This window comes from Phoenix dactylifera, chromosome 6, assembly GCF_051530095.1.
Source record: "Phoenix dactylifera cultivar Ajwa chromosome 6, Ajwa_hap1_PhDact_Kaust_v1.1, whole genome shotgun sequence".
Taxonomy (NCBI): domain Eukaryota; kingdom Viridiplantae; phylum Streptophyta; class Magnoliopsida; order Arecales; family Arecaceae; genus Phoenix; species Phoenix dactylifera.
Window position 1 is genome coordinate 23,059,791 of NC_143195.1, and position 26,495 is coordinate 23,086,285.

General features: G+C 34.6%; 2 protein-coding genes across 3 annotated transcripts in view; one reads left to right on the forward strand and one right to left on the reverse strand.

Annotated features, from left to right (window-relative positions):
• The window catches only part of LOC149753355 (uncharacterized), a 100,154-nt gene that overhangs the window by 10,192 nt on the left and 63,467 nt on the right, over positions 1-26,495 (reverse strand). The gene's annotated exons all lie outside the window — the stretch shown is intronic.
• Positions 7,960-21,630, forward strand: GSTT1 (glutathione S-transferase THETA 1). 2 transcript variants are annotated; one of them, XM_008795975.6, is made up of 7 exons: positions 7,960-8,118; positions 8,243-8,316; positions 10,044-10,104; positions 13,265-13,318; positions 14,307-14,386; positions 15,778-15,983; positions 21,174-21,630. In XM_008795975.6, exons 1-7 carry the CDS (start codon positions 8,054-8,056, stop codon positions 21,384-21,386), a joined length of 753 nt encoding a protein of 250 aa, XP_008794197.2. In that variant the 5' UTR covers positions 7,960-8,053; the 3' UTR covers positions 21,387-21,630. The 2 variants fall into 2 exon arrangements, with proteins under 2 accessions (XP_008794197.2, XP_026661695.2); XM_026805894.4 differs by lacking the exon at positions 8,243-8,316 and having other exon boundaries at positions 8,000-8,118.

Below are 26,495 nucleotides of genomic sequence, written 5' to 3' on the forward strand. Positions count from 1 at the left end.
GCCCGAATGCACTACTCCGCCACATTTCTTCTACATTTGACCCATCTTCGCTGTGCATTGCCCACGATCAAGCTGCTAGTCATTCTCACCCTTTTCCCTTGCCTCTCCTGCGCACTCTCTATTGTTCTCTCTCTCACACCTTGGGTTCTCCCTCACCCAGGTGATCAGCATAAGGCCGACCCCCATCATCTCCCTCTCTACATCTCCACTTATGACCCTTTACTTTTCCCTCTCTATCTCTTTATCGTTCTCTTCTTTCTCCAAGTGGGATTTACTTATTTTGGTAGGAGAGCATGGAGCATTTGATCTTGGAGGCACATCAGGTTTTGAAGATAGATCCATCATTGAGATAATTGCATCCTCCCCTGTTTTCATTATCCTTGTAGTAGGGCATGTATGGCACCTTAAGAGCTAAAACCAAATTTGGGGTATGCACTAGAATCTTGGCCGCTGGTCAGTAGATCTAGGATCATGACCCCTGATTTCGAAGAGTTTTGTATTATTGAACCTCGAGTGCACCCCATGACTCTAGGAACCTTTCATATGCCAGAGAATTTAAAAAATATATGTGTTGCTTTAGAGGAAAAGCTAATCGTAGATTGTGTTTGTCTAGGTTGTATGTAGCATCATGGAAGGAATTTTTGTGTCATACGACCTACTAGTACATATGTCTATTCTAGTATCCCATCATGCCGACGAATTATATTATAACTCATAACTAAACATATTAATATTAATCTAAGTTTTAAATTTTAATTATGAATAATATTCATGCATATTTATAATTGATGTTATGTACGCCCTATGCAAGTAAATCTTGAATTACTAGATTAACAATAAAAAAAATTTTATGGGCATAAGCTGCATTGGAACACTATCAATTTTATTGGTTGTATTATATCCTTTTTAGTCTGACTATGATCACATGTTTTAGGATATAGTCTCCTTTTGGACCTCTAATAGGAAGATCACTAGCACATGCTGGTTGATAACATGTTGTAGTTAGGAGCTAGTTTTTTTTTTGTGCTATTCTACTAGGACGATCACCAGTATACGCTACCACGGGTATGTTTTTTATGTAATTTCAGTGCTAATTATCTTTTGGGCCTTCAGTAGGGCGATTATTAGCACATACTAATGGGTGGCATATTGTAGTTAGGATTTAGTCTCTTTAAGAGATTGTCATAGGCCGATCGTGGCCATAGTTTTAAAATCTAGGAGAGAATATGAATGATTAAATACATTGATTTGAAATTTTATCTTTTAACTAGATGCATTCAATATTTTTGAATATATATCTTATTTTTCAGCATTCTTTTATTTATAAATGAAAACTCTTATATTTCGAGCATTAATTTTCTATATCTTAATTTTCTATAATATATGTTATGCTTAATTGAACTAGAGATAGAGGTGATTTACTGGGCTTTTTAGCTCACTTTTGTTTTTTTCCCCTTTTCGGATGCCTGTGATTAGTGCGGATGAAATCATGGGTCATGAGCGGAAGGACTAGGATTAGAGGCAACCTCTTTTTTTATAATAAAATATTTTATAGTCTACATAGATCAAGTTTGAAAATAATGTTACATCTTATTTTATGAATATTTATTCACTTTAAGAAAGCTTAATATCTAAATTACCTACACTGATATATCTATATCTATATCTATATCTATATATAATTTTTCTGGGCCTCACATATCCTATAAGTCACATCTTGTAGGCATGCGGCCGTGTGTACTAGAGGGATGGGATGTGACAAATTTTATGGTATTAGAGTCTAGGCTTTAGATCTTTAGAGTTTTGACTATCTAGTTGAAAGTGGGTAGACAATTTAGGGTATGATGGGATGCCTTAGGATATTTCTACCTCAAAAAAGAATCCTTTTGTGCTAAAGGTTGTCTAATTCATTTATAAGTTTGAAAACTAATTTTTTCTTGTGGATATAGGTTGAGATGGCCGTCCAAAGTAGGACATAAAAATTGGCCGACCTTGCTAAGGAATCCTAAGTGGCTAACACTCGCCACACTATAAGTGTTGCCCAAGTGGGACACACATCTCATGCTTTTCTGCCTCTTTGATGGTTGATAGTCTATCGATAGGAGGGGCGAGTAGGCAAAATGTTAACTCCCCTTGCCATCAAGATGACACTCCTATCAATGCTAATAATAATCAAGGAGTTGGCGAAGTTTTGGAAAGTCAAGGGTAGATGGCCGATTTTGTTTAGGCTTTGACTTGTTTTCTACAGTAGATGCAACATTCAAGGCAACCAAGGATTGAGGCTGAGAAATAAACAAGGGTGGAGAAAGGCATCATCGTGTGCAAGAAAATGGCATCATCAATCTTTGAGGAATCTTCTGGACCTTCAGAGGTACTAAAATGGCTGAATGAGATGGAGAAGGCTTTCGCTACCAAGGACTGCACAGATCAATAGAAGGTTTGCTTTGCATTTTGTTAATTGCAATGCGAAGTTTGTGAGTGGTAGGAAGCTATGAAAAAGGCAGCATAAAAAATAATCCAGAGACGACCATCGAGACATATTTTATCAAGAGTTTCTAGATATGTACTATCTTGAGAACCTCCAATACTGAAAGGAGGAGGAGTTCAAGAAGTTGACCTAGGACAGTATGATGGTAGCCCAATATGAAGCCAAATTTACTAAATTGTCTTGCTTCGCTCCTGACATGGTAAATATCAATGCTCCTAATGCTCGGAGATTTGAGAGGACACTCAGACTATAGATTAGGGCTGTTGTACAACCAACAGGATTGACCACTTATAGGAAAATGGTCAACAAGGCAAAAGTAGGGGAATAAGAAGTAGAAAACGTGGAGTGGGCAAGAGATTGTAACCTAAGAAAGAGGCCCAAGCTCGGAGGGAAGCAGGAAGGCCTAACTCTCAAATGACCTTCCCAAGAGGTAGGCACCATTCAGAAGAACTGATAGGCCCCAACCAGAAAAAGAGTATCAATGTACTAGGTGCAGAGGTGCCCATGTGGAGAAGGATTGTCGTTTGTTCTCTAGGGCATGCTTTGAGTGTAGTGAATGGAGATAGAGTTATGGATTGTCCTTAATGCAGAGGTCGGTGATACAGCTAGATGAGCTAGATTGCTTCGAAGCCACTACCCTCTCAAGCTCCTTCTATTGGACAAACTCCTTGACTAAGATAGGATACTCCCTCAGGGTAGGACTACGAGAAAAGGCAGAGGCCTAGGGCCTAGGACCTAGGCCCGCCTATTGTTTTGACTCAATTAGATGCGTAGGCATCTAATGCGATTGTGATAGGTAACCTAATCTATCATTGCATTTATTGATATTTATATCATATATGACATGCTTTTATTGATTTGACGCATGTTTAATAGATTAATAATAGTTACCCCCATTAATTGTGGTAGGTATTGTTAAGGTATCCTTCCGTCCACTTTTGCTTACACCTTGTTTGATCATAGCGCTACCCACTTCTTTACTTTTTCAAAGTTTGTTAGAAAAAGTAGTATGGTTCACGTACCTCTAGAATCTGAGTCTCCATGACCCTACTCCAAATGGGAGTGTCATTATAGTTGGCATGGTCTATAAGTCTTGCGTAGCGGGCATAGGAGGATGTGACATCTTGGCTGATCTAATGATATTGGATATGAAGGACTTTAATGTGATTTTGGGGATGGATTGGCTGGCAGCCTACCATGCCTTAGTAACACAAAATGGTTGTCTAAGGGAACAACAACATAATCAGCTTTTGGCCTTGCTTCAGGATTATCAGAAAAACCTATTCACTGCAAGAAATTTATTGGAGACAAAAGTCTCGAGCTTGTTGGCCAAGGGAAAATGATGCAAACGCATTTTTTCATCGAACCACTATGCTCAGAAGGAACCGGAACAAAATTTATGTGCTCCAAAATGCTCAAGGAATTAGATTGGATGACATTATGGGCATCCGTACCTTATTGGTGCCCAATATCCAATAAAGGTGGGAAGCTTAGGAGTGCATGGAGGATATGGAACTACTTGGTCTATTGTTTTTTTTTGTTGCAATCGATTAGAATGAGTCATTGATTAAGGAAGTCACGGAAGATGAAATTGAAGATGTACTGAAAAGCATGCACTTGGACAAGGCTCCTGGCCCAAAAGGATTTCCAAATGTCTTCAGCACTTTTGGCATATCATCAAAAGGGAGGTAATTGATGCAGTCAAATACTTCTTTAGACATAATTTCTTGCCTAACTCATAGAAAACAACGTATATCACTCTGCTTCCAAAAAACCAAAAACTTTTGGGCTTTGGCCTTGCTTCAGCGGTAGATTGCTGAGAGCTTAGCAACCTACAGGAGGGCCTGCTATGCCACGCATCTTTTTTGCTGATGACTACTTGTAGTGACTAGAGCTACAGTACGGGATGCTATTATTTTGAAACCTACTCTTTATGCTTGTGGTTCTCTTTCCCGCAAAGGAACAAAGTATACTAAATCCTACGTTACTTTTAGCCCATCTACAGTGTTTGTTATCAAAAGCAGATTTGCACTCTACTGAATATCCCACAAAAGAATCTGGAAATACTTGGGGATTCTTGTATCTGGCATGGTACTTCGGGCTACAGAATTTGACTTCCTTGTGGATAAAGTGACCGCAAAGGTTGCGAACTAGAAATGGAAGGCTCTATTGTGAATACCGGTACTATAATTCAAGTGGGCGATGGCATTGCTCGTATTCATGGTCTTGATGAAATAATGATAGGTGAATTAGTAAAATTTGAAGAGGATACAATAGAAATTGCTTTGAATTTAGATTAAATTAATGAGTTTGTGGCTTCCGAATATTCAACTGATCCATTAATTTCTTATAACAGACTCTATTTTTCTTTGACAAATAAGCTAGGACCCATTGACATTTTTCCAGAATTATTCATTGGCCTCTTTGGATCCGTATTTTTTTCATTCGTGACATGCACACATATATCCATACATATATGATATATATCATATATCATATATACGTCTGGATCATATTTGTGCAATCTTGCTCCAATCAGTGTTATCATTGATCCCACTATATTTGTGTCAGTGCCTATTTATGATTTATCCAAATTAGAAAATAAATTTTGGGCTTTCTCGTGGGGACACCCTACTGATCAAAAAGCACCTCATATGATTTCTTGGGGATACTGTGTATGGCCAAACAGCTAGAGGGACTCGGAGTTTCATCATTATTGGTGCACCATCAAGTTTGCCTATGCAAGTTAGCTGCCCGAGGCTTCGTTTGAGGGACTTATTGGCAGTAGAGCTTTCTAAAATAGAGCTTTTGTAAAAAGTTGTTTGCTATTTGGTAACTATATTTTTAAAGTGTTGTGCCACTTTAACATATGTTTGGTAAACAAACTGAGAAAGTACTTTTGGTATGACAAAATGACCATAAAGGATATTACATAGTATTATATAACAGAGTATAATAAAATATAATATGTATTAATACATAAATATATGATATAGTATAATATTACTATAATGTAATATAATATTAATATAATATAATAATATAATATAATAATATTATATTATATACTATAGCATAATACTTTAATATAATATTAAATTATTTAACGTAACATATCAATGTATTATGATATAATGTAATATAATATTATATTTATAGTATAATACAATAATAAAGATATAAAATATTATAAGTATTAGCGTAAATTAATTTTTCATGATATAAAAATTTTTCTAGCTAGTGATAAAATTGGTTAAACAATTATTAAAGGGATATTTTGTGTAATTGTTATATTTTATTACAGGTATTTTGGTAAAAAAATAGCTTTCCGATCAGGTCTAAAAGTGCTTTTTCGGAAAGCTCCATTTCAAAACACTATTTTTAGCTTTTTGAAAAAGCTAAAACAGTTTTTCGAAATTTTTACTAAACACCCCTATTTCATCTAAAAGTACTTTTTGAGGGCCAAAAGTACTTTTGGGTCCTCCAAAAGCTCCCCCAAATGAGGCCTAAAGGCCCTGTTTGGGAGAGCTTTTGGAGGGTCAGAAAGTACTTTCTGGCCCTCCAAAAGTACTTTTAGATAAAAAACTGTGTTTGGTAAATTTTTCAAAAAGCTGTTTCAGCTTTTGCGGGAAGCTGAAAACAGCTTTTGAGAGGAAGCTCCAATTTGGAGCTTTTGGAAGGAAGCTGTTTCAGCTTTTTCGGAAAGCTGTATTTTTGACAAAAATGCCCATATTAAAATAACATAATTACATAGTTTGTCCCTTTATAAACCTAAAAATCTGCTGGAGCAAAGAACCCTAGCCGTCAGACTCCCTTCCGTAAGAAAATGTATTTTTCTTTTCAATTTTTGTATGCATCTTTTGAACCACATTTTAGAAGAAAAAAATTTTAATCCTTTTCCATACCTTCCAAAATCAATCTATTGTTTTTTTTTTATCATCAACCTCGCGGCCCACGCTGAGGTCCTCCTCGAGCGTGGACCACGAAGAAGAGCCCCTGGACCGTGGAAATTATTTTATGAGAAATTATTTTATACTAATAATTATAATATTTTATACCTTTATTTTTGTATTATACTATAAATATAATATCATATTATATTATATCATAATACATTAATATGTTATGTTAAATAATTTAATATTATGTTATATTGTGGAAAATTAATTTATACTAATAATTATAATATTTTATACCTTTATTTTTGTATTATACTATAAATATAATATCATATTATATTATATCATAATACATTAATATGTTATGTTAAATAATTTAATATTATGTTATATTATGAAAAATTAATTTATACTAATAATTATAATATTTTATACCTTTATTATTGTATTATACTATAAATATTGTATTATATTACATTACATTATAATAAATTAATATGTTATTTTAAATAATTTAATATTATGTTATATTATGGAAAATTAATTTATAATAATAATTATAATATTTTATACCTTTATTATTGTATTATACTATAAATATTGTATTATATTACATTACATTATAATACATTAATATGTTATTTTAAATAATTTAATATTTTGTTATATTATGAGAAATTAATTTATACTAATAATTATAATATTTTATACTTTTATTATTGTATTATACTATAAATATAATATACATTACATTATATCATAATACATTAATATGTTATGTTAAATAATTTAATATCATGTTATATTACCAAATATTAATTTACTCTAATAATTATATTACTATTATGCTATATTAACATAATATTATTTTATATTACAATAATATTATACTATATCATATATTTATGTATTAATTTATGTTATGTTTTATTGTATTCTGTTGTATAATACTATGCATGTCCTTTATGATAATTTTGTCATATAAAAGTACTTTCTCAGTTTGTTTATCAAACACAAAACAAAGTACCACAGCACTTTACGAATGTAGTTACCAAACAGCAAACAACTTTTTATAACAGCTCTACTTCAGACAGCTCTACTTCCAACAGCTCTACTGCCAACAGCTCCCCAAACAGGGCCTTAGTCATCTTGCATCCCATTTCTCTTTAGGCTCAAGTGGTTTATTCTAAATATCACTAGTTCGTGGGATAAGTATGCCAAACCCCGACATTGTTCGCTAATTTGGAATAAAATCTACTACTCCTTTGGTTAGAATGTCCAATTCCAATTCCAATGTTTGATTGGGAATGGACACGAAGTTAATGTGCTTAAGGACCCTATGATTTCTAATATACCTATTATTCGTTGGCCAACTTATTTAAACTTGGAGGCTCAATTCAAAGATTTGCAGGTGTTGGATCTTCTTACTTTATCTAGGAGTTGGGATAATTTGTAGTTTACTAATTTGTTTTCTGCTGAGATGATGAGCCCAGAAAGCATAAACTAGTAGGGGGCTCTGGCCCGCCAAATCTAGGCCTGAGGTTTAATCTCGGGCTTCCTTCGAGCCTAGACACGATCCGGTCCATGACACCCCTATTTAATCTAGTCCCTTACACGACGGCTCCTGACCCCGCCTGAGTCAACGTTGGGAGAGAGCGAGCGAAAGATGAAGCTTAAGGTGTACGCCGATCGGCTGTCGCAGCCATCGCGTGCGATCGTGATTTTCTGCAAGTAATTACTCGCTCGATTTCCTTCATTTCTACCTAGCGTTCAATTTTGGAACTCTTTCTTGTTTTATCTCGGAATCCTGTATTTCTTTTTTGGGATCCCGCTTACGCTTTTTTTTGTTAATTAGGCTAAATGGAATAGATTTTGAGGAAGTGCCGATAGATCTTACCAAGCGCCAGCACCGGTCCCCCGAATTCAAGGGTCCCTTTTCAGAATCCTGATTAAACTTCGTTCTGTTCTTTTTCTTTTTCCTTTTATCACTCCCATGCTTAAAAGTAGTCGTTTTCTTTTTTCTCCTTTTTTAATTCCACATAATTTTCCTTGTTTTCCTTTTTAGAATTAATTTTCTTTGCTGTATTTTGACCCTGTTACTGTAACTCACATAATTCCTCATGTAATTGTAAGATTCATCACTTCCTGTTGGTTTGGGGCAGTAGATAAGATGATTATACCACCCATAGGTCGTAATTTCCCTTTTCGACCAACAAATACAAGTATTTTCTTGTCTGGCCTGGCTATTGCTTAAGCAGTTGGCAGTTGCCCAGGTGCCTAGGAGATGGGGCATAAGAAAAATGATGGAGACGACAATTCTACTGACTGCCCCTTTGGAGATTGGCTTTTGCAAGCCAGATTAGTTGAGGAAGTATAGTCAGGGAAACTCGAGCGTGAATATGGATAAAATGTTGAGACCATAAAGTACTCTTTAACAACCTTTTTCTACATGTAAGAATGGCCATTCTTTCTGATTTAATTTGTTTTTGGTAGGATGAGAGGAATAAATTAATTTCTGTGGAATATGAAAACAAACTGCATGTGATTGCTGAGGAGATTCACGTGAAAAATTGAAGAAACTCATGCTAAAGAAAAACAAAAAAAATGATGCAATAAAAAGGTGTTCTGCTCCAGCTGATAAGTGCAATTTAATGCCAATATTAAGAAAGATAAAAAAGGGTGAAAGTTTCGAAGACCTCAACCTGGGAATCTTACAATAGATACTGCATTTAAAGGGAGCTTTGCTGATCTTGGTTGCTTGGAGTCAGCATTGGAGTTCATTCTATAGACATCTTGTTAAAAATGAACAAAAGACTGTTTACATGCATCCAATTTACAAGTTTGCTTGGCAAAGATCTAGTCAAAGCTTTTTGTTGATTGGTTCTGCTAGAGGCTCTTGACCTCTTGGAGCAAAAAGGGTTTAGTTTCTAGAGGCTTAAGCAGTGAAGGATCTATGGCGCTTCTTTGGCAAACCAGCATGCTATTGATTGTTAACTTTTACTGCATATGTTGGTCTTGTTAGACCTCCTTAGATTTTTTTAAGATGTGCCAGAGGTAACCGTATTTGAGTTTTTAATGGGCATGCAGCCCCTTTAACTGATTTATCCTGATAAGCAAGGCTCGTGCTACACTCCAGCCTGTTCTACTCGTGATGGAAGATAATCTAATCCAAAAAACGATAAATTCATAAGTTAAAAGAAATTGTCATGCATGCCTGTAATAGTTATGTAAAAATGACCAGGGTTGCTTGGCACTTTTAGCCTTCATCCTCTGTAATGAATATCACGTTATCTGCAAATTCATAGCATCTCATTTTGTGACAATTGATACCCCACAATGATTATTACTACAAATACCTGCTGTATCATGTTGATTTGTGCTCTACAGGGATGGCCCTCCTTTGTTATGTTAGAAGTAAGTTTGCTGTACATTATTACTTCTACTGCCAAGTGTAATAACATGCACCAATCACAATTCATTTCATGATGAACTCATTGGCTGTAATGCTTGTTTCTTTAACTGAAAATGTCAAAAAAAAACATATAAGGTTTATACATCGTTCCTTTGCCCCTAACCTTTTCTGCTTTGAGGATGCTGTCTCAGTTTAAATCAAATTGATTTTTGTAAATTGCATTTATTAAGATGCTTTTTTCCAGAAATAAATCCAATGGGTCAAGTTCCCGCTATTGTTGATGGAAGATTTAAGCTGTTTGAGAGGTAATTTATAAGTTTCTTTTTAGATCCTTTGTAACACATTTTGATGAAATGCTGTTCCCATTGAAAGATGTAACTTTGGATGAAATGTTGCTAGCTTTATGTTGGTGAGTGACGCTTTCCATTGAGCACCATGTTTTCTACAATAGTCGGCTTAATTTTGGCAGCAAATTTGTCTTGTTGTGGATTGCTTATTATTCTGTTTGTAGTTCCTGTTTTATTTTGAAAAGTATAATTTTTGAGGTTAGCTGCTTTATCAAAGGTAGCTGTAAATAAGATTTTTCGGTGAATGAAGATTGACAAAACTGACCTTAATTAGTTTGAAAAAGGGTCTAATGGTCATTGCTAATTCCTGCTCAAGGTATTAATTAATTATATCATTTTGTTGACAGCAAAATGTCCCCGGACTTTGATGATTGACAAATTGAGGTTTATGTCTGTGGAAGAGTTTTCAGCCTTTTCATGTTAGAGAAAGATGGAGTACAACGTGATGTTCATAGAAAATAAATTGGTCCACATAAAAGATGAAAGAAATCTCTGACCAACTGACACAAGAGCTCCTCTTATGAGGAAGCAGGTGAAATGTAATTTTTGCAACTTATAAAACACAAGAACGAAATTGTTAACACCGTACACCTAAAGTAGAAGCAACAAAAGCTAAATACGGGAACTGGAAATACGAGAGTCTAGGTCATAAAGAATGTACCAATTGAGATCCAGATTAAGCAGATTTAGGGTCCACAAGTCAGCTAATAACTTAATGCGTAAACAACTTCTCTCTTGAGATGTTGTGATTCTCTAAAAATGTAATTACTATTTCCAGCCAAAATTTCCAGAGACAACACAGTGCGCCAGTCTTAGGAAATTGACGATGCATAAATGACAAGTAAGATCTTCATGAAGATATTTGAGGGAAAAAAGCTAGGAAGGTCGGAAAAAAAACTGGTGCAAAATATCAATCATGTAGTGACACACATGATATGTTGGGCCTATAAGAAGAAAGTAATCTGCTTATTAGTATTCTTGGAGAGGAAATCTATAGATGTAGGTCAAGTTGGATGCAATAAGAGCTAGTTTAATATATTTACTGGAAGATGGTATGATTATGGCATTTTGAGAATCTTAGGTATAGAACATATTTTGTGAGGATCTGTCATTAGGTCCGTCATTAGGAATTTACTAAGTACCATAATTAAGGAGTTGGCATGTGTAAGCTTTATAAAGAATGAAAGCAAGGCATTTGAACTTGATGAGGTACTGAATAAACGGAAATATGTGAAGAAGTTCAATTAATTGGTTTGCTGAATGACATCTGCTAACAAGGAAAATACCAAATAATTAGATAAATATTTTCATACCCATTTACTAGAATAGAATTGATGCACAAAAATTGCACTGTTAAACACCATCAGATTTTGGAGAGCAACTTGGCTTTATTCAAGGCTGGACAGCAATAAGACTGCTTTCCTGCTTAAGCAATTAATAGAAGGATCTGGAGAGAATAGTTCGATATTTGGATAAAGACTGCATAGTGTTACAAGAGGTAACACGGTTGGCATCAAGGAGAGAAAGATGTGTTAAGAAAGACATTAAAATTGTTAAGGATATATATCTAGGTGTAACAAGCATTAGAAGTAGCTGTACTGAAAATTTCTTGATGAGGCGGGTCTGCACCACCGGTCAACACTGAGCCTGTTTCTCTTTAAACTTATCATAAATAGGCTTTAAATTTACATTTGTGAGAGGGTACAATGGAGTAAGATAAGTGCATATGCTATAGTTAATATTAATTAATGACACAAGGATAAGGCTGAATACTAGTTTTTGAATTTATGCAGGGTATAATAATCTCTAAAATCTAGAAGAAGTATATGAATTGCAATTCCAGTGTATATAGAACTGAAGATGGCTGTCAAATATGGTAGAGATAAATCTTAGCAGGAATGAAGATATAGATGAAGGTTTATTCAATTAATTTAGTGTTGGAACTTGAATGGATGAGCTGTATAGGTACTGTTGAGCCTCATAATTAACCATGTCAATTGGAGTCAAAATTTTATAAGAAGACATTAAGGGTCACAGTTCAGGTTAATCAGTGAAAAAGGATCCCATAATTTAATCCCAAGTAGTCAAGATATTAATGCGGGGTAATTGACTTCTAGAAGATCTAATCTAAATTGTTGCTGGATGGATTCAGAGGGGGAAATCTTGGGTTTGAGGAAGCTTTGGATGATATGATACTAATTTACCTTGTCAAAATTTTGGTTTGAAGTAAATTAGGAAAATGGTTTTCCTATGGAAAAAAGTAGCTTTGATGTGGGAAAAGAAATTTATTTTAATTCCATTTTTAACTTTCACAAAAGTTAAAGTCATTACTACCCCTTCATGCATGGATTGCCATGGAAGCAGAAGATAATCCTCTTATTGGAGGCAGTGAGTTAAGTTTACATGATGGTGGCTACTAGGTAGGAACAATGTCGGTCTCTTGTGTCTTGAGGAACAGAACATGAAAGTGAAAGAAATTAACTTTAAAAGTGATTTTAATGCTTAGGAAGACACTAAAACCACACTATGACTTAATTTTAATATGTGCAGTACTCAGTCAATCCAATCTATGATTATAATTTTGAAAACTGAACATCTGTTCTACTTAAAATAGGACTCCGAAACCAACTTAAGTATCCTTAAAAAACTGAAAATAACATAAAATTAAAAAACTATTTGGCTCAAATTACAGAAAAAGATTTGACAGAAAAAAGACTTAATATGATTACAAATATAGAACCGGCTATTAAACAACTTTCTTTCTCTTATTTTCAAGTGTTATGTTTTTCTTCCGAAAGGTGTGAAGCACAAGGTAGGCTCTGTGTTTGTTTAGTTGAATCAATTATTCTCAGATATTTGGTTACTCAAGCTGCCAAGTTATCAAGTCCTCATCAAGTAATATCCATGTCTTTATTGTATGCCCTTTGATTTTAGTTGACCTGACTATTTACATCATATTTTCTTTCCTTGCATTACCTGGGACATTGTTTTGGCAGTTCGATCCATTTTTAATTTCAAGTCTTTGATATTATAAACTGACTCGCTGTTTTATTGAAATATTTATCTTTACCCTGTATTCCTTCTAAAATTGCTGACGCTGTTTCTATCATTTGTACAGTCATGCCATTTTGCGCTATCTTGCTTGTGCATTCCCAGGAGTTTCAGACCACTGGTAATTAGAAATATGCCATTTTTTTTTGTATGACTTATCCTTTTTCTTTTAAAACTTGTAATTACTCTAACAAAATCATTTGCCTCGTGTGCTGTTAAGAAACACCAAGGCACCTAACTTTGAGAATTATAATGCGTAAGTGTAGGAATTTGACTGTTAAAGGTATGTGAAGTTCAGCACTTATCACTCTGCTGGTTGATATGGTTATGAGCAACCTTATTTCATCATTATAGACTGAAATAGAAGATAAGATGTATAGGAAAGGGAGTTCATTTCTAACTACCAACAACCTTCTAGAATATGTTACTGTTTCCTTCATGACAATATGAACTTATTTTGGTGTCTAACAAAATTTAAAATTGGCAAACTTTCATCTTCTTACTGCCATTTTAGCCATCTTCTTACTGCTAACCATGTACAAAGTGGAGATTTGAAAATCGAGATATGGACCTGTAGCCTGGTATGGTATCTATTGCTGTATGAGGCAGTACTGGGTCGGTGTAGCCTGCACCGTGATATTTCAAATGAACCAAAAGAAATAAAGGTGCACTGAGTTGTACATGGTTGGTACAGGGCCGTGAGGGTCAGTTTGCAGCTGTATAGGGTGGTATGGGGTTCGCTTGCTTGTGGAATTGTCCTGAGGACTGCCATTCTCTCATCCCTGGCTGGTATGGTAAGTACAGAGCAGTAACTCTTCATGTAAAGAAAGGAGACAGGCGCAAGAGAAGGAAAGCTAATTAATTCTGATATACAAGTTCACCTGAAAATCAATTGTTATTATTGTGAAAATACTTTATTTTGATTTGTTACAAATAAAGGTGACAGAAGTCATGAGCAGACATAGATGGGTGGTTATGAATAATAGCTTTTGAACCTGGGAAATAGGTTATTGCTTCCAATTTATTATGTGATTTGAATAAACATGCTTATGGGTTATCTATTTCCAGTTATTGCTCACCCTCCCTCTCTCTCCTTAATTTTTTTTAAGGTACCCCGCTGATTTGTTCAACAGAGCCAAAATTGACTCTGTCTTGGATTGGCATCATTTAAACCTCCGCCGTGGTGCAGGTGATGCAAATTTCTGATGACAGCAACTTACATCAAAAAAAATTATTTTTTTCTTTTTGTGGTAGTTTTGATGGAGGAACTTATTATCAAGGGGCACAAATTCCTTTAGAACTATAATTGAAAACTTAAGAAATACTTGGTAGATCAGACTCAAAGACTAACTAGTATTAAAACTGATGGCTAAATAATGAATTGCATAATAACAAAAATGAGAGCTATTTTTCAAATGTACAAAATTTTACTAAATTTTTTTATATTAAGAAGCAAAAGAGTGTGAACATATCTATTAGTTTTTCATAAGACCTCTTTTCTACAAGTTCTTGATTAGATGATTATATTTAATGTTTTTTGAATAATGAGCTAGCAAATAGTATATGAAAGTTCTGAGTCGTAGGCATGCATGCCATAATTAAGTTGGGTTTATCTGAATAATATGATGTGATTCCTAAATAAAGGAGAGAAATGGGATTGTACTAGAGAAATTATTATTGAACATGGACAATTAGGGAATTGTCAAGGATCTCTTTGTAGAATTGGAAGACTTGAGGTGGAAGCTGTTTTCAAAAGGATGTAAAAGGATAAGGCATTAGGGCCATATTAAATACCCAATGAGATTTTGGAAATTCATGGGAGATATTGTGCTATCTTGGCTTACTAAATTTTTCAATGAGTTTTTGGAAGAAACAAAAAATGCTAGATGATTGAAGGAAAAGTATAATGGTATTTTTTTATAAAAATATAGGTAATTTATATAGTTTCTCTAATAGGAGAACTAAATTTATGAGTCACTCTGTGAAAGTTATGGGAAAGGGTATTTGAACAAAAACTAAGAAAAATTACAACAGTCTTAGAGAACCAATTTGGACTTATGCTTGAAAGGTCAATAATAGATGTTACCTTCTTATTTAGGCAACAGATAGAAATCAAATATTGGAAAAGAAAAAGTGTCTATATATGATCTCTATTGACTTAAAGAAAGCTTATGATAGGATGTCCTTAGACAATACATTCAAACCAGAGTCTTTATATAAGAAAAAATCTTTAGATAAGGAAATGGAAAAAAAGATGTAAATATGGCACTTAAGGGGCAATCATATGATAGGCGCAATAAAGAAATGTACAGAGAAACCTATCGACATTTTCCTACATTGTATTATAGCATGTTCCTAAGAAATGAACAGTTGAACCAAACTACTAAAGCCAAAAGAAGAATAATATGTTATGTAGCTTCTTGCTTATAATTTAGTGATACTATTGAATTTTATTATCATTTAGGATGGGGCCATCATAATGTCTGATGTTCTAGTTCATGCATACTTATGATTGCTACCTTTACCTGGGAATTGATCTCATAGCTTTGGATCGAACTGATGCTTTGTCTTATTGTGCAGCATTCTATGCTCTAAACAGTGTAATAGCACCTGTATTTGGTCTTCCATTAAACTCTCAAGCAGCCAATGAAGCTGAGAAAGTTCTTAGATCATCTCTTTCAAAGATAGAGTCTATATGGCTTAAAGGGAATGCAAAGTTCTTATTGGGCAATTCTCAGCCAACTATTGCAGATCTCAGCCTTGTCTGTGAGATTATGCAATTGGAGGTATGTTAATTCACTTAATATCTGCAAGCATCATGTAAGATAATTAAATGTTGTGCATGTTATGTGATGATAAGTTGGCATTATAACAATAAAAGACAGAAGAGGGGCTTGGCATAATATTATTAATGTAATGCATATCATTCTTTATGCCATCTAATATGGTGATAATTAAACCATATGGAGTATGGACTGGATAAAGTTGCCAGTCTGCATAACCACTATGGACAATCTTTATCCTTTTTATTTTAGGTTCATTCCTTTCTCTCGATTCATTTAAATTAATGAGCTCCATTTTTTGTCAACCTGATTTGTAGAACTTGTCTTGTTTTTCTTCTCTCCCAACTCCCAAGCATTTTTCTTTATCATAACCTCCATTGAGATTCTCTTCAAGACTTGAACTTCACCTTCAATTTCCTCAGAGTTAGCCCGATCTAATCCTTTTCCTTACAAGGACCGTTTGTGTATCTTGTTTATGTAGTGGATGAATTCTCTCTCTCTCTCTCTCTCTCTCTCTCACATTTGGGTACAAATTTTCTACTCTCTAATGTGATAATTTCTACCTTAAACTCATAGAACAGGAACAAGAATTAGAATGGGCTGCTGTGATGTAATATCTTACTATAATGGGTGGTAGCCGAACAATCTACAATTATAATTCTCAGCTAACATGTGAATATGCAACACATGACAGATTAATGTATGTACATACATAATACAAAAGTATATACTCTGGAATTTCTGGTGTCCTCCTTAAAAGTGGGGCCAGTGAGAACAGTTTTTCCCCCGCAGCTATGATGTTATAGTCTTCTTGGTGGAGTTCAAGAATAGCTTAACAGATTGAGTAATAGTAATGACACAATTATGTCCAATGAGGGATGAGTATTCTTGTCATGCTTTTCCTGGATTTTTTTTTTTTTCATAAGAATGTTTAGTTGTGTGACACCCAGTTTTTGAGAATGAAGACGAATTTTTTCTGTGCCAATGCATAGAACTTGGTCTCAGTACTGAACAGGGAGATGCATACCATCCTTATTTTTCTTTCCAAAGATAGGAGGATTTGTTAGGAAGACAAATAAATTAATGGTAAAATTATGGTTGTAGGACAAACCCAATAGGCATCATCTCAAGCCTTAAGCTCTTACGAAGAGGCAAAACATGGAAGAAATGGGGAATAATCATTGTTTGGGGATACCGGAGATTGCGTGAGAGGACACGTTATTAAATGGAGAGAAGTGGCAAGTTCAGACAACCCAATAGATGTCTATACTTGGTCATGAGTAGGCTGATAATGGGAAAATATCTTGATGAAGCTTCATTAGTATATCAAAACAGTGCCAGCCACCACCCATAGGTTATACTTGATTAGTTCAAAAATATGCTTTCACCGCAGCTAATAGTCTTAAAGAGAGCACATCCTTGTGACTCAGAACGTAAAAAAAAGTGGTCTGCTTTAAATGGTCAATAATGGCGGCATCATACTCTCGATATGTGTTTGATGGATAACAGTTGGAATGGCTTTTGCTGGAAAAGCATGGTGGAATTGCAAATAATGCATATGAGCTGCAAATAAAGAATACCATGCATATAGAGAGGACAGGCTATATGTGGACTCTTTTAAGAGCTTGCTGAGCCTTTCTTTGCGATATGATATAGAGTTGATCAATGAAATGCCAACATGGAAAAAAAGAGTAAACAATGGTCTTTTCCTCCATAGGGTGTGTGATTTTGTGAAAGTTTTGGCTTTTGAATTAGTTAAAGCAACATGATGGATTTTTTGGTGCTTTACCAGAATATCGGAAGGGATTATGATTTTGTTAAACCACTTGTATATAATATCAACTATCCATCTGTGAAATGGAAACAATGTGCCGGATATGCGCAGCACTTTAGTCATCTAAGCCATATGGTTGCCAAGTATATGCTGAATATACTTAGTTGGTTTGTGGCTTTTAATATGCATGAATAATTGCAAGAAAGAATCAAAATTATTCGGAATAGGAGTTAACCCTAAGGAAGCCAAAAATATCTCAAGCATAGCACACTAACTTGAGATAACAGCACAAAGTAGCAGGCCATCTTTGAGGTGAGGTGTGGCATGTGGCGAGATAGATACATCAATGGTTGGAAGTTCCTTGACAAACATCTATAATGACTTGCATCTAACTCTGGTTCACTGAGTAAATATAAATGTTGGGAATATGCTCAGAAGGGTGGGAAATTTAGAAGGCGTGAACCCCTTAGAGCCAAAGGAGGAACACTGGAAAGAAAGTGCTGAATGATGGTGGCGGAAGAAGAGTGATGAGAGGGATCTAGAAGAGTGGAAAAAGTAGATAATGGCTTAGGGTTAGCTTAATTCAAAGAGGAAATCCCAAAACAAAACTTTGGCTTCTTGGAAGTGGCATGCCACTAAGTTGAAAGCACCGAGGGATCTTATAGTGATGACCCTTATGCTTATCCAACTAAACAAATGTAGGATCACTAAAAGCAAGGGATTTTATAGTGATGACAACTTTTTATGATCACAAAAGCAATGATGGGTGAAAAAATGTAGCCTAAAAGATATGAATATACTTGTAAGAACTAAAAGTAAATAAGGTTATCTAGCAATGTATTTATTAGAGGGAATATAAATGATAGGATAGGTGTGTGACAGATGGCTCTAGACATATCACAGCCCAGGACCTTACCCAAAAAAGTCAGCTGAAAGGTGTTATTTGGGTTCCTTAATCATGTATAAGTACCTAAGATCTACTCAGTACATAGCCAATATGGGTCTAAACACACACCTGCATGGTCCTCAAATACTCCCCCCATTTAAGTCTTGGCCTCTTTGCTAGGCTAAAGGTCCAATTCCATTCAAATCCAATGACAAATACTATGATTAGCCCGTGGTTAGTCCAAATGGACCCATAATGCAGTATTCTTTAGTCCACATAGGCCATAGATCAGATTCGCTTTGATATTATTTGTTGTAACCCAGGATCTGACCCAAAAAAAGTAGCCGAAAGGTGTTATTTGGATTTATTGGTTTTGTATAAGTGCCTAAAATCTATCCAGTGCATAGCTGATATTGGACTAAACACACGCCCACATGGTCCTCACAAGACGAACTAATGGAGCATGAAAACAGAATAAGAAATATGCAATTAGTCTTTAGGAGGTCAGTGCTCTTGTAACAATGTCATTTTTCGTTGGCTTGTTAGTGTCAAATTGCTGACAACATATGAAGCTCAGAGGATAGATAGTGTCATGCTATCAATCCGTAGCTTTAATCCAGTTCCAGACCATATTAAGTAGTATCTAATACAAACGTTAATAGAGTTAACAAATATTAGAAGTCAGATGTATAAGATAGCGATAGTGAACTAGAATATCAATTAATAGAGCACATATAATGAGTAACAACTGAAAGAAGGCAATGAAACCCCAGATATTAGATTAAGGTACTAGTTTGCATAAGGTCAGTCCATTGGATCAATGAAGATTGACAAGTGCTTTTGCAACTTTGTATTTGATGAAGTTGGAAAGGATCTACACGCGATGCATTCTATCTGAAAAAGTTTGAATGATAGTTGTAAATACATAACCTTGTAGATGACACCACAAAAGAGAGGAAGATAAAATGGTGACACAGAGGGCAGATAACATTGACGAAGGAGCATGGAGAAGACGAATTTGCAGATGCTCAAAATTTGTAGCCACCAAAGTATTTGACGAGACCTAATATCTTGTGAATAAGACCTGAAGTTGTAAGTTGACTCATGAAAATTATGCTGGTAAGGAATGTATAAAGCTCAGGAGATAACTAGTTCCTTAAATATGAATGTAAGTGGTGAAATGATGTGGTGAGACAAGTAAATGCTGTGGTTTAAAATGCTCTTCATGCAACCACATATACATCTGCTTATGTAGATGCTGTCCCTTAACTGCATTGCATTTCCAATGAGCACCTAATATATGTGGTCAGGCTGCATATTGGCCGAAAGGTTACCTTCCTAGCATTGGGTGGCTCTATGCAGCCTGCTTAGAATTGAGATTTGAGGGAGTGGCATATGTGTCCCATTATTATGCGGGCTCATGCAAATGTGCAAGTTATGGCTGATGGTTGGATTAGATGTGGATTTTGGATCGGTTGGATGCTGTATATTAATTATGTTAATATATTTCTAATTATACCATATCTATTGCTATTAGGAATGAAGTACTAAGTAGTAAACACTAATTATTCGTTGTTGTTGTCGTCATTAATATTGCTGTTATTTATCAAAAAAATTGCTATTATTTTTATTTTTATCATTGTTGTTTTTATTGTATTTAATGTATTTATATATTCTTGAATATTTAAAAAGCTAATTGTATTCGCACCTTTTAAAATAGTGGGTAAATAAGATCTTTGTGTGCTGCAATCAAGCAATTAGTTGATATTAGGGTGCATGCAGTATGATATGAGGATAAAATGTCATGTATTGAGTTCACTGTCCTATCTGGTAAGGCAATAATGTACCAAAATGGCAATGAACATAGAAAAGGGATCATCACTAGATCCAGTTATGAGATGTTGGAGAATCTATTGCATTTGTTGGAGCTACCTAAGCAATGGTAGGCTGAGGAATGAGGGTGTGTTGGCTTTAAAAGGTGTCCAAGCGCAGCAATTGTAGTTAAGTAGCTGTAGGTGCATGCCTTTCTGTTTAACCAATTCTAATAAGATTTCATATGACGCTTCAGGCCTTATCACTAAGTTGTATATGATTTGTAGTCTTTCATCCAATATAAAGTGATATCTTTTGTATTGGTATGAGCACTGACTAAATCGTATATGATTGCTAGTCTTTCATTGATGATACAAGGGTATTCACCTTTATATTGCATATAGTGTGCTCATAGCTTGTCAGTGCTAAATATTTTTGATCCCCATTGTACCCATTAATTGGCAGTATGAGCTTTCACTCTGGTCCATACTTTATTATGCATAATGATTAATTTATGGACTTAGATGGATCTTCTGGTTGTAAACCCTTATTTGTTTTGAGAAGAAAAATATGGTAAAAATTAATTGAAATTTTAAGTGAGTGCTGTATGGATATAATTAAGTATATTAAGCCCAACTATTGATCTTCAGATATAACTGAATGCCTGTAGTATAGAGTTGAACAGTGCTAATCTCTCATCAACTTTTTCTCTTGGCTTCAGGTTTTGTATGAGAAAGACCGCCTGAGAATATTGGGGCCTCACGAGAAGATTCTACAATGGATTGACAATGTAAAATGTGCTACTAATCCTCATTTTGATGAAGTCCATGCGTTTCTCTTCCAAATTAAGCCAAGGTTACATTGCCAGCTGGCTTCCATATCTAGGCATAATATGGAGCAGAGCATGAAAGCCAAGTTGTCATCAAAGCTTTGACAAGGTCATAGCTGCCGCTGAGTTTTAATGGGACAATATACTAAGAAAATAATTCAATACCCAGCAAAGATACTTATTTAGTCTTTGTAAGCTATCATTAAAATGTAATGCTGATGATATGGTGTTTGCTACGAAATATTGGCAGTCTTGCTAGTAGTCTTGATCAGCAGGTTATAAATATGTATGTGATGTTTTCAATAAATGGCTTGGTGGCAATATATACATGATGCAGCATTCTAGTTTATTGTTTTATCCACTCTCCATGCAACGTAATAGTGTAAATTAACGGGGGACAGTTTTTGCTATGAAGGAATTTGTTCTGTAATTAGTTTATATGAGGAAAAAATTTTGGTACCTCATTCTTTCATTCCTGCATGCTCGAGTTTATTGTTCTGGGCCATAGAGAATCCTGTGCACAAGCAACCAAGTGAAGTGGCATCGGTGGTCAACGTGAAACCCGATAATTACTGGTAATATGGTGCTCTTTTGCAAGGGGTGCCTCGTGGTATGTTTTTGAGTGAAGTTGCCTTGCGGCTGGAAACTTTTCTACTTACGCTTACATTGCTCATTTGCAAGGGGTGCCCAGCATGTTTACCGGTCATTCCGATGCCCCAGGTGTTTTAAGTAGGGAATTTGCAAGAAATCCCAGGAAAAGTTATTAAACAGGCCATGACTGCATAAGGTTAAGATAGAGAATTGTGTGCCCAGCCACACAATTTATGAGATTCACTAATTACTTAACAACTACTCATTTCCTTCATGTTTTCTATTATTTCCTGAATCTAAAAGATTTAGATAGGTGGTAACTAATGTTGTCTTAACATTGAGGATCTGATCTGTATTTTCTCAAATCAACAATTTTAAATTCTACTTAATGCCACTTATCGGGGGATGGTTTTGGGAGGATTATGGATCTAACTAGATCTAAAATGGTTATGCTATTTGATTTTGGATTTTGTCATTTATATCGATCCTTCTCTCTTCATTTATTTATTTCACTAGTCTTTGCATATGCCATGCAAGTGACAATTTAAGAAACCCCAAAAGAATATATATATTAAATTTTAGGGTTTTTTTGCATACATACCTTTCTAAATATTGAAATTTGTATTAATATCTTTCTAAAATTGATATTTGTATGTATATTCTCATCAAAAACTTGTTTTATATGTATACCCTTCTTTTTTTTTACGTATTTATCCATGTCATCTAACATCGTTAAAAAGTTAGTGGTTTAAAATTGAAATGATAAAAATACCCTTAGTGGTTAAACCTGCAAAAAGAAATATTTATAAGGGTACATATGTAAATAGTAATTTTGGAGGGTATTCATAAAATTTCATATATTCAGAAGGGTATACATGCAAAAAAAAATCTTGAATTTTTGTATAAATATCCTCCTAAATATTGAAATTTGCATGAACACCATCTAAATTAGTATATACATGCATGCCCTCACAAAAAACTATTTTTGCATGAACATCTTTGACATAGCGATTCAGCTAACATGATTAGCCAAAATCATATTTATTTCAATTAAAAATTAAATACAATTATGAAAGTATCTTTTTATTTCTAAGGTGGGTAACAAGTTAATAGGTCTCACTGAAAACTAATATCTCTACCTTCTTTAAGAAATTTTCCAATGTCTCTCGATCCTCTCTTTCACTTCTCCGTCCGAAATCAAAACCATTTATTTGACTTCCTTCTCCACCATATATAGCCCTTCATTATATCTTTTTTACTTGAAGATGGTCTGGTCTCGCCTTTAGCTTTATCAAGTATTTAAAAAAAAATATTGTGAGATATTTGCAATATTTATCTTTTAGTATATGAGATTCGCAATGTTTATCTTTTAGAGTTGGAAAATTTCTCATATATAGACAAGTGGCTGATTTAAAATTACTATGATAAGATGGACTCCATATACTATATTTTTTTTTCTAAAAAATTGAAGCTCCAAAGAAAAGTGGCTTAAGGTATACAACGTAAGGGATGACCTTCTACCACATGGTCGCGGAAATTGTTAATAAATCTGAAGGGTTCAAAGTCCTTTAATGATTTTGTTTGGGGATGATTGATATTGTTCTTCTACTCATGAGCATAGCAGTAGCAAGGAAGCTCGATCATTGCAATCTATCATATGCCTTTAAGAGTTTCTAATTCTTTTCTATATTCTAATACATGCCCTCATATATGCATCTATAACAATAAATATTATAAGCTATTTTTCAATAAAATAAAATATAGTGGTTGTTATAAAAAAATAAAAATAAAGTAAAATAATCCCATAATAAGTGAAAGAACTTCCATAACTCTTTTTGCTATCTAATTGTCGAATCAATCTTTTTCTTAATAAATATTGAGGACTAGGCACCAGACAAATCCGAGTATTAAAATAGGTTGAAATAGAAAAAAAAAATAAAATTTAATTTTTTTGCATGGAAACCCTCCTAAAAATGTAAAATTATATGAATACCCTCACAAAGTATTATTTGTATATATACCCTTATAAATATTTTTTTTGCATAGCTACCCATTAAGAATATTTTTGCCATTTTTAATTTAAAACCGTTAATTTTTGGACGGTGTTAGATGGTGTGGGCACATATGCAAGAAAAAAGTAAAATACACATAAAATAAGTATTTCATAGGGGTATACATGCAAATATCAATTTTAGGAGGGTATTCATGTAAATTTTAATATTTAGAAAAATATGTACAAAAAAAATTCTAAATTTTATACATGATCCTCAACAAAATTTAATTCAAGCTTCATGAGGACAGTTGCTATGCTTCATGGAGGGCAACATAGTGCAGCCTGAGAACAAAGAAGCTATCCTAACTAAATTGGGTCTGAGTCATCAAATGCATCTGACGAGAAAGGGTGAGGGCTTTCCATCAAGCAAGAGAGAGAGAGAGAGGGAGGGGGTGAGGGCAATCAACAAGTAACTATAAGTGATACTCACATATCTACTGGTATCCTCTAATACATCAAAGCTCCACATCGAGTTGTAGCACTCAAAACACAGCTCCTTCAAATCCAAAACTAGGAGATACCAATGCCATCCCGTATTCATCGAGATGAATAGATATCTACACCACTCGAGATCACCTAGTTGGATATCCCCCAACTATTTTTGAATGCTCAGTTGTGATGCATCTAGAATCTAATTGGTAGCCATAGGGTCACCTCACTGATGCACGATAGACGTTCAAGCACAACAGCCTACATACAAAAGGAAGAGAGCAAAATGAGTTAGTTGTATCATGCATTGTTTAAAATGAAATGCATGCTTGACAGCATTTCACTACATGTATCTCGCAACACAAACATAAAGTTGGCTTCTCTCTCTCCCTTCTTCCCTTACCCTCCTCCCCTCTCTCTCTTTTTCTCTCTCCCATTCTCTCTCTCTCACCCTCTCTACTGTATCGGTAATAGCCCAACATGGAATGGCATGGGGGCGTCCGAACCGTGTCGTCGGCCAACCAATATAGGCTCTGGTACCGGCATGTTGAACCTTGAGAAACATCATTGTAAAAATATATAGAAATAAGAATTAACTACAAAGATGATGGTTAGAGAATAAAAAGCATACATATAACAAGTCTAGTTTGAAATGCATGATCCTAAACTGATCCTAATCCAAGGATAGGATCTAGATCATTTAGGGCCATTTTGATCTGGATCGTAAGATCCAGATTATGGATTGTGAAACAATAACAACAATGGATATTAGTACTTCGATAATATGGTCATCTGAAGACGATAGGGTTGTTATTTTAACCCTTGCTAATAAATGAATTGTTCCTTCAGAGTCTTTAACCTAACTCCTACTGGACCTGTTCTAGAGTTCAAATCTATAATGAGATCATATCAAGAGATCATGCCCCATATGAAGAGAATAGTTATATATGGAGTTTTGGACCTATTCTCTATTATATAATAAAGGATTTACTTCGAACAAATAGAAAAATGTTGTTAGAAATATTACCATAGATCTTATTCAAAAACTTATTGGAGAATCTCTAGCATGCCAAATGTGGTTTTGTATGATGAAGTTGACATACTATTCTATTGCTCACAGAAAATTTTAGGTAGAAAAAACAAGGGAAAATTAAGTTACTTTTACTTAAAATTCTTTCTCATTAAAACTTCAAGTTGAGGTATCTAGGCTTAAACCTATATCTATGATTCAATATATAACATGTATCAAATACTGTGTATTCAATATACATCATGAAACCAAAGCTAAGCATACTATATCAAACTTCATGCTCTCAAGTTAATTAAACAATTATGTTTGTATTCCTCTTTTCATTTCTAAAATCTACCAAAATTCTGCGTTCATCAAGACTTTTATCTTCTCTTTGTCGAGCATCGACAATTGCTGCAGACAAATATAGTGAGATGAAGATGGTTGGCCGGGGACACATGCTGGAGAGACGACACTCACAGACTAGAGTGGAGGGAGGTGATAGATTGAAGGGAGAACACACCAATATGGGCGAAGACAGTGATACAAATTGGCCACGAAAATGTGAAGAGGATGAGGACCTCCGTGTTGACAGATGCTGGAGAGATGACGAATCGCGGGTTGAGAAGATGGAGGGAGGTGGCGGAGAGAGAGGGATGCATGGTGTAGTGTAGAGAAAGGTGGAGTTCAACGAATTAGGAGAGAGAAAGTCCGAAAGAGGGTTAAGGATTGAGAAATCGCAAAGGATATAATTGTCCTTTAGGGATCAAAAATTAAAAATATTTTTGCTTGTGGTACACGATTAATATAGCTTGGTACATAATTAACTCAATATGGTACACAGTTAATATAGCTTGATACACATTTAACTCAATATGGTACACCGCTAATATAACTTGGTACACAGATAACTGAAAATGGTACATAGTTAATATAACTTGGTATATAGTTAACTCGACATGGTACACAATTTAACTCGACATAGCACATAGTTAAAAATACTATGATAAAGATACAGTATTTCAATGTAATAATATTATATTAAATGTACCTTAATATGTTACAATGTTATATTACGCACAAAAAATTGTTACAAGGCTATGTTACACAACATGCTCTAATCTCTGATGCT

Bases quoted from the DNA above. Each gene is read 5' to 3' on its own strand.
- GSTT1 (XM_008795975.6), top strand. From the start codon at position 8,054: ATGAAGCTTAAGGTGTACGCCGATCGGCTGTCGCAGCCATCGCGTGCG. The intron at 14,387-15,777 runs GTGATGCAAATT...CTTATTGTGCAG, and splicing joins AAACCTCCGCCGTGGTGCAG to CATTCTATGCTCTAAACAGT. The intron at 15,984-21,173 runs GTATGTTAATTC...TCTTGGCTTCAG, and splicing joins GTGAGATTATGCAATTGGAG to GTTTTGTATGAGAAAGACCG.